The sequence below is a fragment of the Thermobia domestica genome, chromosome 6, assembly GCF_964235325.1.
Source record: "Thermobia domestica chromosome 6, izTheDome1.hap1.1, whole genome shotgun sequence".
Lineage (NCBI taxonomy): Eukaryota > Metazoa > Arthropoda > Insecta > Zygentoma > Lepismatidae > Thermobia > Thermobia domestica.
This window is the reverse complement of record NC_137459.1, coordinates 6,394,591-6,408,269: the sequence shown is the minus strand read 5'-3', so window position 1 is coordinate 6,408,269 and position 13,679 is coordinate 6,394,591. Positions and strand designations below refer to the sequence as shown.

Genomic DNA, 13,679 nt, shown 5'->3' with positions numbered 1-13,679 from the left:
TCCTTGTTAAAATTTAAGTAATGTTCAAAAGTGAAAATCATTTAAATATTAAAACGATTAAAATAACTCACATTTCAACGATACACATTATCTTGCAGGTATCTTGTAGCTTAGGGTGATCCTTTAATGTACAATACGAAAGGCACTGAAAGGATGTCCTAACATATCGTCAATATTTCACTATGATCATTTAGCAAAGCTTTATGTGTAGTAAGGTCTCTGTTGAGATAAAAAAAAAAGTTGGTTAAATTGTCTTGTTTTAATTGTAGTATCTGTTCATAGCTCCAAAAAAGAGAGGGCCAACCGTTGCTGCATCAAGGGGCTTTGAGGAGAAAGGCCCCACAGAATCAATTAGGTACCACATGTATAAATCAGTGCAGGGGGATCGTTATTATGTTTTTTCGTAAGGGGATCCATGTCAAAATGTGAAACCCGTACCCGTTCAATGTACTTTGCCCTGGAATGTAATTTTCAATGTAATTTTCTCGAAAAATAAACGTGTTCAATTAGTAAAAATGTAAAGGCGTGAACATCGTCAATGGTCTTTTCATTGTTTCGAAGAAAGTATTGTAGGAAACCGTTGGTATTTTAGGAGAATGTGTTTGTTGTTCAGAATTAATTATGAAAATACAGGACTTGACATTCAAAGTACTGAATCAGATACCATCTTCTTAAGGATCTTCACTACAGCGAAATTAAACTATCGCTAATTTTAGAGTTTCTGTCTAATATCTTCAAAAGAAATAAAAAATATTCGAAAAGCAGAAACCTAGTGAACTAGACAATACGATTTTGCATGCAATACCGTTATCACAACTCATCTATCTGCTTTCGATTTGGAACTGTAGATAGATTTAGTATTTTTTGCGGGTTCTGTAAATAGCGGTATACCAAAAGCAGATAGGTGAATTGTGGTAAAGGTATCACATGCAAAATCGTATTGTTTAGTTCACTACGTTTCTGTTTTTTGAATATTTTTATTTGTTTTCAAGATATTACAGAAATACACTAAAATTAGCGGTAGTTTAATTTCGCTGTAGTGAAGACCCTTAACTAGTGAGAGTGGCAAATCTGATTCAGAAGACAAACAATTAGAAGTTGCAGCGTAAACAGTTCCCTTACAAAACATCCGATTGGAGGAAAATGAAACAATTTTTGAAGACAGCTTTAGGTTATATCATTGAAAGCAGTGAAGGTCCTAGGCAATTTGCCGCCCCGTGCAATGACATCATATGCTGCCCCCTTTCTCCAGAAAAAGCAAATCTCAAAAGACATGATTTTAGGTATGCCACCCCATCATGAGCAATGAAGCGGAAATAAAAGGCACTCGTACTCAGAAAGACCAAAACACTACAAATACAATGTCACCGTGTCTCTTTTTTTCTTTAAATAATAAGCTATTACGTTAGTGAAAGGTAAAGCGTACGCACCTGCAAAAGAAAAATGGTAATCCTTTTTATAGAGTTGAATATCGAGTATCAATCTCATTATATCCGTTTACAATTCCAGTGCAACCAGCTCTTTTATCTTTATTTCTTGATTTTCGTTCTACGTCTATAAATTTAAAAAAAAAAAATATTTCTACCTTCAATGATAAGAAACTTATTTATGACAAAGAAAACATTAGTTTTCATACCAAAACTGTGATAACTAACTAAATGGAACAGATGTTTGTTTCTATTCGAGAAATCAATTCTTCTCTTTGACAACAATTGACAATTCATGCTGGGATTTGTTTGATCATTTGCTTTAGCATTGTCCATGTGACCTTAAACTAATGCGACCTAAACATGATTCATGAATGTAGCATTGAAATAGAAGATCAGCTTTGTAAATTTAACTACCATGATCAAGAAGTCTGTTTACAACAAGAAGTATTTATTTTATATAATATAATTATGACAGATTTTGCAGCCTGTGGAAACTTGGTACCTCGTGGAAAGGCCCGGTGTAGAGCCGAGCCTGATTGGAAGCATAGTTCAATTACCGTAATTAGATGTCTTATCTTTCTGAAGCCAGGAACGCAGCTGGTTCCTTGGATACTATCAGAAGGGAAAGTAGGTGTTTGATGACGTGAATAGGAACACATTTATCCTCAACTCAAAGCACGATCGTAAACCAAGTTGAGAATCTAAAGGAGTATTGGGAAAAGAGGTATCAATACTCTGAGTAGGGTTTGGGGGGCGCGGTGGCTCAGTGGTAGAGCGTTCACCTCCGCTGCTTGGAGTCCCTGTTCGATCCCAGCTCGCGCCGTGTGGACTTTGTAGTGGACAAACACCATGCTCGTGGGTTTTCTCGGGGTTCTCCCGTTTCCTCCCACTTTCTAAATAAAATAAAGAGTTTGTTTGTGTGTGTTTTTTTCTGTCTGTCTGTCTGCCTGTGTGCGGCCTGGGGACCAGACGAGTGGACCGAGAGCTATCAAATTTTGGTCAGGGGTACCTTATCCCAGACCCCAGATCAAGACGAAGTTCTTTCTTCAAATTTCGAAACAGGGGGTTCTCAGGGTGGCGTTTACTGGAACCGGCTTGGGAATCAGACAAATTGACCGATAGTTCCCAAATTTTAGTCACGAATACTTTGGTCCAGGCTCCAGACCAGAGGTAAACGCTTTTTTCAAAATTCGAACCAAGGGGGTCTCAGGGGGGCGTTTATAGGGACATGTAAAAGTAGTAGAAAATGACCGATATTAGTGTCGAATTCATAGTTTTCGCGGTCGTTGAAATCAATGGTGACACTTCCATTAGCCATGACTTGTAAATTTAGTTACAGTTGTATATGGGCCGGGAGTCAGCGGGGGTGGGGGATACCGAGACATGTAAAAAATAGCCCAAAATGACCGATATTTGTATCAAATCCATAGTTTTCGCGGTCGCTGAGATCAACGGTGATACTCCCACAGGCGTTGACTTCCAAATACAGCCCCAGTGCGAAGCATGGGTATATTCAACTAGTGAACAAATAAAATGCAATTCTGTATACACACTTTTACTGTATTCACACTGTATTTTGTATACTCATTGTTGCAATGCACCTGAACAGCCTTTTAAACTATAAATTACTTACGAGTAGTTGTATATTAGCAAACACCATGTGTGTGGAGAATGATCAAGTGTACTTAAAACAAGAGGATTGTATTCTTTTGAAAGTTCAAATACTCCTACGTTCTCTTGCAAAATCGTTGCTTCATACGTCGTACTATTTTCCTGTGTTACATCAAGATGATCGGTCTTTTCGTACATACTTTGAAGTTCCTTCTTTAATGATTTCATGTATTATAATAGATAAAATGTCGCGCGAAAAATGGGAAAAGCGACTATAATCAAACAAATACGAAAGTTGTTCCTGTATCAAAAATCCGTGGAATACTGATGTTCATAAAGCTGTCAGCACAGTTTGTAGAAAAGAATTTTCAATAATAATAATAATAATAATAATAATAATAATAATAATAATAATAATAATAATAATAATAATAATAATAATAATAATAATAATAAATGAAGTTGAGCATCTCAAACCCTAAATCTCAAAGTGAATGCGATTCACACACGGAGATTCTTAAGAGGCCTTATCACTGCGAAATTAAAATACCGTTAATTTTACAGTAATTATGTGATATCTTGAAATACATAAAAGATCATCGAAAAGTGCAACAAGACCTCCCTAGACAGTATCATTTTGCGTGAGATACCGTTATCACGACTCATTTATCTGCTTTCGATTTCCAGCCATTTAGAAAATCGGCATTTATTTTCGCGTTTCTAAATAACAGCAAACGAAAAGCTACTAGGGACTCGTGATAACGGTAACTCATGCAAAATAACATCGTCTAGGGAGGTCTTGATCCACTTTTCGATTATCTTTTATCTATTTGAAGATATCACATAATTACTGTAAAATTAACGGTATTTTAATTTCGCAGTGATACAGACTCTTAAAATAGTTTCTATACGCAATGTAGGAGGCACGTCCACAAAATAAGTGTACTAGGGTCCTCGCGGGCATAGAGAATTTGTTATCGCTATGTTGGTCACACACTCCCGTGTAGCTTAGTTTCTTCCCTTTCCAGCAAGCCTAATTATGCGTCAGTAGGACCAAAATTGTGGCCACAGTAACGTCTCCGGTGAAACATGTCGATAAAATCTGTCGCCAAGTGCGAGATTCGCAGCCTTTATCTCGTTGTGAAGGAAAAATCTTCGTTTGAAGTTCTTAACGATATCAAATCAGTTAAGTGGTGTCTTGAATTTAAAAATGGTCGTCGTGATGTGCACGATGAACAAAGGAGTGGAAGACAGTTTGGTTTTGACTGATTCGCGCATTCCTTTGACCTGGCGCCTGCAGACTATCATCTGTTCACCTCCTTTTGAAGATGCACATGGGTGAAAAAAGAATTTCAACTGACGAGGAAGTGAAGGTGGAGATGAAGAATTGGGCAAAAGAGGTGGCGGCAGACTTCTTTGACCAAGGCATAAAAAAATAATCCCTCGTCTCACTAAGTGCATCGAGAGGAATGGCGAATACATGAAAAAAATAATTCTCATATGTACTGATGTAAGCATGTTGTTCTAAATATTTTTTTGAAACTTACAAAAATCTATTACACTTATTTTCTGGATGTGCTTCGTACATACTCCTTTTGGTGAGTGCTAGGGGTCTCGGGTTCAAACCCTGCTCCCGCCAAGTGAACTTTGTGGTGGACAAACACCGTGTGCGTGGGTTTTCTCGGGGTTCTCCCGTTTCCTCCCACTTTCTTCATTCCACCATTTCATTCATTACTCATTATCACCGTCTCCTTTGGCCTAACCGGCATAACCGTGGGACGTAAAACTCAAAATTTCATTTCATTCATTTCATTTCCTTTTGGTGAAAATATATCTGATTACCCTATGTGCGTAGGTTTTCTCGAGCGTCTCTATTTCTTTCCACTTCTTTCATTCCACAATTAATCATCTATCTCATCATCACCGTGTATATTAGCCTTGGTGCATAGTCGGGACGTTAAACTAAAAGAAATAATAAATATTTATTACTTTTTTCTTCACGAAAGAAAAAAAAACTAAAACTCTCATATGGGGGAAAGAGATATCTATCATGCTTCAAGTTTCAACCTTGAAAATAACTCACCCAAAAGTACCCTAAAGCACTGGGTTTCCAAAGAGACTTGTTTACGTCGATGTCTCCACGTATGTAATTTTCCCAGTCACTACCCCATTTTACACCCGTGACCAGAAATTGAATGTAAAGAATACTCCATCTTAAATATCAAATTAAATTGATGCTTTGCTTCTCATAAAAATCTAACCCTTTAAAATTGGTTCTTCTTTACAGACTGCCATTACACGTGTCATCCGCAATGTAAAGACTTGGTAACTCTCGATTGTCGTGGATTGGAAGCCGAGCAATGCACAAGTGGGACACAACTGGAGCCATCTGTTGGATTACAAGAAATCACAGATCCTAATCTCGACCCTCAATTGTTAGAAGTCACTCACGAGGTAAGTAAATTTATATGCATTTTAAAATCTGTTGGTTTGCATGATTAAAGGTACAGTGTTAGTATTTATATAATTTGTTCAAGGACAACTTTTTTTTTTTTTTTTTTTTTTGCCACATCCAACTTTTGTTACAATCCTCCTCATATTTGAAACTTTTCTTTTTGTGAAGCGTCAAAAATTTTGAGGCGAATCGTTCGAATTTCCTCATAAGAATCACATGATCAGAAATCCTTGTGTTGGGCATTTAGGCCAAATTGTGACATTTTGTCCTTAGTTTTTTTAAGTATTCATGAAAATATAATGGGTACGTCTCACAATTGGCGCAGCAAACATCAGAAATGATACCGTTCTTTGGTGGAAAATTGATGAATATCTTTGTCAAAATGTCACTAATTTCACGCTGCTGATTCTTTTCCTTCTCTGTTAAGGAATTCAGTTATAGTATGCATTTTATGAGTGTACCCCCAAGGGGGAAGGAATGCAATACCCAAAATCCTGATGCAAAAAACAAAACAAAAGAACACGTAATTATCCTCAACTGTCCGCCGTGGTACCCCGCACATACATAAAATACATATCGGCGGAAAGCATCATCCTTCAGGAACACATTGATACCAAAATTATCTTCCTACCTCAATTAAAAGGTGAGCTATTGAGGTTTAAATTGAGTCATTAAGTTGCGACTAAAATGTGACTATTTCACACCATTAGGCGGTTCAATGGACGTAACGATGCATTTCCCGACATATGGTCATATTAACTTTTTTGACTGTCTACCCATAAGGAAACCGGGCGGCGGTAATTTCGTCACCGGAAACTTCGTCATCGGAAAGTTCGTCACGGTAATTTCGTCACCGGTAATTTCGTCACCAAAATATTGCCATATAGGTAATTTCGTCACCGAAAATTTTGTCACGATAATTTCATCACGGTTTTTTTTAGAGCATAATACAAGTACAATGACTGAACTCGAAAAAGTTTTTGAAGTTGTTTTCTTTAATCTTCAACTGAAGCAAAACTATGCAACATAATCAAAATAGATTATTATTATTATTAAGTAAAGAGTTACATATTTTAGATATCGTATTTGAGACAAGAGATAAAAGTTTCTAGTAATTCTATCACAGAAATATTATCATATAGGAAATTTTGTAACGGTTATTTTTTCACCTTTCTTGAACTAAATAGAGGCAAACAAATGACCAAAACAGTTTACGTTATTTTAATCAAACTTGGAAAACAATTCAGTTTGTGTTGAACTCTACAAAATTGAAGTTTCGGGTACTCGACGCAGGTGCAAGCACCAGTAGAAGAAAATAATGCTAGCTTCAGCAAATGTTGAAAGCACAGGCAACATGGGAACTAATGGGTTTATATATATCACTATTTACAAATATTAAGTTTCGCCAATATCAAAATTTTAGAACAGAAAATAGCAAACAAATATAGGAAGATATGTCAATCCGTTCATTTTCCCGCAAACTGGACGAAAATTTGCATTGTACTTGTACCATTCTCTGAGCCCAAACTCTTGGACCTTCCTCCACGTTAACTGTCATGTGAAAAGAATGATCGTTTTTAAGAGCTATTGAAAGAAGAATATTATATTTCAACTCTGAGTAAACATTGGCAAATTGTTATTGCATATAAATAGCCTTATGGAGCAATTGAGAAGTGAAACATGGATGGTGGACTGAAACTTTTCAATGGCTCCTAAAAAAAAAGCACTATTATGTTACGGTATTTGAGCAGTACGGTACGCCCTAATGCAGAGTAAGACACAAAATTCATATGAAGAACTGTTTCGTGCGGTGATGTATCAATGTAGTGAATTTAGTGAATATGCGGACCCTGTAACTGTGGTTATGGATTTCGAGATAGCGGAAATGCAGGCTGTAAAACCAACTTTTGGAAACAACTCGTGTCCACCATCCATGTTTCACTTCTCAATAGTTGAAATATTTCGCTCAGAGTTGAAATAAAATATTCTTCTTTCAATAGTTCCTTGAGTAAACATTGGCAAATTGTTATTGGATATATATGTAAAGAAAACACATTTCTATAAAGGAAGAAAAACGTATATATTTCTGGAAGTTTCCTTTAAATATAGCCTTATGGAGCTATTGAGAAGTGAAACATGGATGATGAAAGGGAAGTTTTCAAAAAAAAAAAAAAAAAAAACATATATTATTTGAGGTGTGACTTCCTTTACTAGGTGTACGCCCTAATACAGAGCAAGACATAAACTTCATATGAAGAACTGTTTCGTGAGGTGGTGCATCAGTGAAGTGAATTTAGTGAATATCCGGACCCTGTAACTGTGGTTATTGGATTTCGAGATAGCGGAAATGCAGACTGTAAAAGCAACTTTTGGAAATTCAACTCGTGTATAGCGTTGCTTTTTTCACCTGACTCAGTCAACATGAAGGAAGGTCGAAAAGCTTGGGCTCACAGAACGGTAGAAGAGCAATGAAAATTTTCGTCTATTTTGCGAGAAAATGAACTGATTGGCATTTCTTCCCATAGCACATGTGCATCGATTAATGCAAGAGTCTTTGGAGGAAGAGCGGGAACTTCTGGACTGTTCTGATAGTACTTACGTGTCCGGCACATATCGCCGTGTTAAAGCTCGATCTGGAAATATTCGTTTACACAATGTGCCCCCTCTATATCCTCCAGACACCTGGAATGTTCACTAAGCCACCCTGAACAACAATCCTAGGACAAATAATATTTGTGAATCGTGGAAAGTTTCATCAACTGGTAGGAATATCCCACCCAACTATTTGGAGGTTTATTCGTGGAATTCAACAAGATGAAGCAAAGGTTTCAACTATGCTTCATCAAGATGCTGTGGGCCAATCACCAAAAAAGAAAACTAAAAGAGCGTTTCAGACTTTGCAGAAACGGCTCCAGTCTTTGTGTTTAGCGTACAACGCTGGAACTAAAATTTGACAGATTTTTTGCTTGGTGTTTCATTTAATGCGATGCACAGTAGAAAATGAACATGTAAAACGCTTATGGTATTATAACGACTTACATTTTCTTTACTATTTTCTGTTTGGAAATTTTGATATTGGCAAAACATAAAATGTGTAAATAATAATATACAAACTCATTAGGAGCCATTTTGGTTGTGCTTTTAACATTTACTGAAGTTGGCATTATGACCTACTGGTGTTTGTTCTTGCGTCGAGTATCCGAAACTTCGATTTTGCAGAGTACAATACCAACTGAATTGCTTTCCAAGTTTGATTAAGATCAGGTAAGCCTTTTGATCACTTAGTTTGTCTCTACTTAGTTCAAGAAAGATGAAAAGATAACCGTGACAAAATTTCCATGCTAATTAATATTTCTGTGATAGAATTACCGAAAATTTTCTCTCTTCTCTCAGACATAATATTCATAATATTTAAAATAATATGTAACTATTGTAACTATTTATTTAATAATCTATGCAATTTCAAAAACTTTTTCGACTTTATTCATTGTGTCATGTTCTGTAAGACACTGGGCATTTTCGGTGACAAAATTACCGGTGCGAATTTACTAATTCAAAATTTTCGGTGACGAAATTACCTACATGCTAATATTTTGGTGACGAAATTACCGGTGACGAAATTACCGTGACGAAAATTCCGGTGGCGAAATTTCCGGTGACGAAATTACCTAAGTTCAAGGAATACACCCCTGAAATTTTGCCACAGTATATACAGGGTGGCCCATTTTAATCTTTCCACGGAAATATCTCGAAAACGTTTGAACATAAATGAACTGAACAAAAACTCAAATAGAAAATACAATGGGGCAAATCGAATGGTGATGTCGTGGTGCCCTTCAGGGCCACTCTTCAAGGAAGCCCGGGGCCCAATTTTAAAAATTTAAATGGAAACATGGGGCGAGTGACACCTTGTTCGATAGATCTTTAAAAACTAAAAAGCGATGTGGCAAAAAATTTTTCATATCGGTCACCGTATTCGAAATGGCCGCCAAGATATGTTACCTGCATCAGATAAACGTCCAGTAGCGCTAATATGAAAACGGTTGAACATAAATGAACCAAACAAAAACTCAAATAGGAATGCCATGGAGCAATTCGAATGATGTTGTCGCGGTGCCCCCAGGGCCGTCTTTCGTGGGGGCCCAGGCCAACTTAGAAATTTTAAACGAAAATATGTGTGAAGTGATACCTCGTTCGATAAATCTTTATACACTAAACAGCGTTGTGGCAAAAGATTGTTTATATGGGTCACCGTTTTCAAAATGGCCGCCAAAGCATGGTGCCTGTATCAGATAAAACGTCCTGGGCTTATTCTGGGAGGGCATTAATTTCATCTCACTTTTCTTTGTGAAAGTCAGACACAAATCATCACATTTCTCCCCCCAAAAACATATTTCAAATCTGGTTATTGGAGTGAGGACAGTGCCCTCCAGTTCTAAGATTGCAGGGAACGTGTCCCCCTCATCTCCCTGGAATGTGCGCCAGTATATATATGCCTAGGTATAAAGATACAAAATCTTGTAGATTCTCGGCGGGAGCTCATGTGGTTCGGATTCCACTTTAATCAGTAGATCTCTAGAGCCTCGCTACTGAAAGGTACGTTAAACTCAAAATCAACTCAACAAAATCATGTACTAAACGAATTCCATACAGCTACTTTGGTCTTTGGATATATATATATATATATATATATATATATATATATATATATATATATATATATATATATATATATATAATTTTTATGTATAATTAGGAGCAAAAATATTTCAAGCCCAACAAATAACTTGCTTAAAATATGGAACGGAATAATTTAAGTTTAACGTGCCTTGATCACGTGCTGAGAGATTCAAACCCGAAACCTTACGATTGCCGAATAATATCGTTAAATTTTTCTATTCGAAGAGAGTACTCTGAACTATTAAATCACCACTCACGTATTTGCCTCATGAACAGTGGCGCAAATCTGTCTTCAACATTTTGGCAGGACGAGTACACTGAGAAAAATCCGTTCTCCGGACAGCGGTATATTCTAGAAATATACTGAATTTTCTTGCTTACTACAGAAATCAGTACGGAGCATGCGTTGTCCGTATGGTAGATAAGCACTGCCCTTAGATGTTACATCATGCTGTTGCAGGATGTCTGATATCTAACAGTCTTTCTTTTATTGGATATATATGTATGTTACCTTCGTCAGCTATATGTTATATACGTCCATTTGTATGTGAGATCCATTTGTATGGTAGATAAGCACTGCCCTTAGATGTTACATAATGCTGTTGCAGGATGTCTGATATCTAACAGTCTTTCTTTTATTGGATATATATGTATGTTACCTTCGTCAGCTATATGTTATATACGTCCATTTGTATGTGAGATCCTGACTGCCTATATTGTTTCATACGGAAAGTACGTACAAATGGAACACTTATGCACAAAGTATTATAAAACATGCGTTTTCAGTTATACGTTTGCTGTACACAGGAGTTAGAAATGTAACATACGATTTTACGTCAGTGTAATATCGTTCCCATAATCTTTATTATTATTATTATTATTATTATTATTATTATTATTATTATTATTATTATTATTATTATTATTATTATTATTATTATTTATTTATTTATTTATTTATTTAAACGACGTTCAAAATATTTATGAAGTTGAAAAACAGTGCTGTGAAGGATCAAGGGAATAGAGTTGTTTTCAGGACACAAAGTTCAGTTTGAAATATTAACCCACCATCGCACGCGCCGCGTAGTCAAACTCCGCGGATAGAGAAATTTTAGTTTTCTTAAAACTGTTAAAAGATTTTGTGCTGTAAAATATACATGCGCAATTGTCAAAAGCGTTGCAAAGAAAATATGGAACAGTTTAATATCGCTTCAAAACAAAATACACATTAAAATTAAGATATAGGCCTATAAATAAATATTGAGGAGTGAGACTCCGCGCGCGTGCCTTGATGTTACAATTGACCACGCGTGCTACGAAGAATTAAAGAATACGATTCTTTCTTAAAAATGAAACAAGCCAAGGGACAGCAATTTTGTCTCACTTTCTTTTGTAACAGCCGGACACAAATCATCACATTTCTCCCCGAAAAACACATTTCAAATCGGAATATTGGGGGGACACCCCCCCTCAGTTCCAAGATTGGGTGTACATGTCCCCCTCATCCCTCCAAGATTTGCGTCAGTGGTCATGAGTCTGCGAGAAACGACGAAAATGGAACACAGGGTCTCCTAATTACTGTTATTTCCAAGGGTGCTAACGTGCCACACGACTCTGAAATCTGTGTGTGTGTGTGTGTGAATGTTGTTGATAATTTCCTTGTGAAGGAATTATTGCATGGATAAAAAAGCCATCTATGTAATAACAGGAAAAAGAAAGAAAGAAAGAGGTAGAGAATATCTGACACCAATGTTCGAAAGCTTTTTTGCGTTGTTTCGTCGAAAGACAAGGATTACGGGGCTTCGTTGCGAGTTACTGAGAACCGAGCCTTAAAACTAAAAAGGGTAAGATGAAGATTGAATGTTGATCTGCCTTCCGAAATTCAATTAAGATAATGTCAATAACAACTATCAACAATGCGAGGTTTTGTATCTTAGAGAGTTGTAACTGTCGGCGGAGATTGAATTATGGAAGAAATTGGGATTAACAATGAAAATTCAAATTATTTCACTGTCAGTTCAATTCAACTTTGCTAACAGCACGGAGATCTTACAAAAGAAAAATGTACCAAGACATATACGTTTGTGCAAAAGTAAAAGTACACTGTCCATTTCGGGTAAGTGAAAACAAGACAATGAAACTACAGTGATCGCGTGAAGTCGTGAAGCTTGACCTATATCTATCAATTTCACCACCCAATAGGACACGAGGGTGTATGACGGTCGTCAACCCCCCACACATGAAATTTTTCCAATGTTATTTCTCGCGCTACATGGAGAGCATCTCCTGAGGGTGCAGTGTTGTCAGATTGCTGCTAAGTTTCATTTTGTTGTATCTCTTTTATACTTTTGCTATTGCTACCATTTAATTAGAATAATTGTTATTGTTCGTGTTCTAGTTAAATGCTGTTTTTTCACTCGTTTGCCATGTCCATTCGTGCACTTCTGTTATTTTACTTTTTCTCAAATGTGTATTCGGAAGGCAGCTCCACAAATCGTACCGGGTTCATCCGACGCATCACACGTGTGAAGAAGCAGTTCTATGATTTGTGTAGAGCCGCTTCACGAGTCGTCGCAGTCACTCTAGTCTCAACCGGAAATCGAACGTGAGCCGTCCGCTTGGTAGATGGAAGCCTTACCTACTACGTCAGTAAGGCTCAATACCGCATTTGTATTGGAAATACACCATTATTATTATTATTATTATTAGTAGTAGTAGTAGTAGTAGTAGTAGTAGTCTTAGTAGTAGTAGTAGTAGTAGTAGTAGTAGTAGTACAACAAAGGGCAATAAATAACACCAAAAAGGACGAGAATGTAAATAATAACAGAAAATTTGATTTAGAAAATCCTATTCCCAGTTTATAACACTATATATGTATGAATATACTACTTTTGAGAAACTATTCAAACTATAGACAGATTTGCCACTTTCAGTGCACAATGGATTCAAGTCCGCTTTTCTTTTGTTATTTTTAACATATATCATCTTTTAAGACCTGCATCTGAAGTTATTTTCACGACTAAAAGGATTCATGTCCAGAATGCGTAAAGTTTATGTAATGTAAAGAGCAGGGTTAACATTTCCATGTACTTATGAACTTCATGATTCTTTTTTCTCACAACTTTGGTAAGTGTATATACAGTAATTTGCTTGTGCTCGGAACGCCCAACGCCCTAACGTTGAACAGGATTTATTTTTTCGCATAATGTTATACGTTTTTGAGCATAAGTATCTTCCAAAATTCATAAATGAAAAGTCTTCAGGTTGTCAACTAAGTTCAGTAAGTCATAATGTGTTTCGTTAGTGATATTTCAATGTAAATACTTCACTTACTGAACTTTCCATGTGAGATTCATTTGAATCTATAGTGCCACACGAAATTTTAATATGAACGAAATTTCCTTTAAGAAGAGTTTCTGCTATCTTAAATGGATCACCTACGGAAGTAAGGAGAGAAGCCTTTCTTTACATTCTGTCGAGCAAAAGAAGCCATAACTTGTAAT

At 36.5% G+C, this 13,679-nt stretch overlaps 1 protein-coding gene across 3 annotated transcripts in view; it reads left to right on the top strand.

Moving 5' to 3' along the window:
- LOC145687831 (ras association domain-containing protein 5-like) overlaps positions 1 to 13,679 on the top strand; it is a 270,682-nt gene that overhangs the window by 166,108 nt on the left and 90,895 nt on the right. For all 3 annotated transcript variants that reach the window (XM_081761284.1, XM_081761283.1, XM_081761285.1), the window contains one exon: positions 5,329 to 5,495. In XM_081761284.1, coding sequence (XP_081617410.1) covers positions 5,329 to 5,495 — 167 coding nt within the window. The remainder of the gene's footprint in view (positions 1 to 5,328; positions 5,496 to 13,679) is intronic.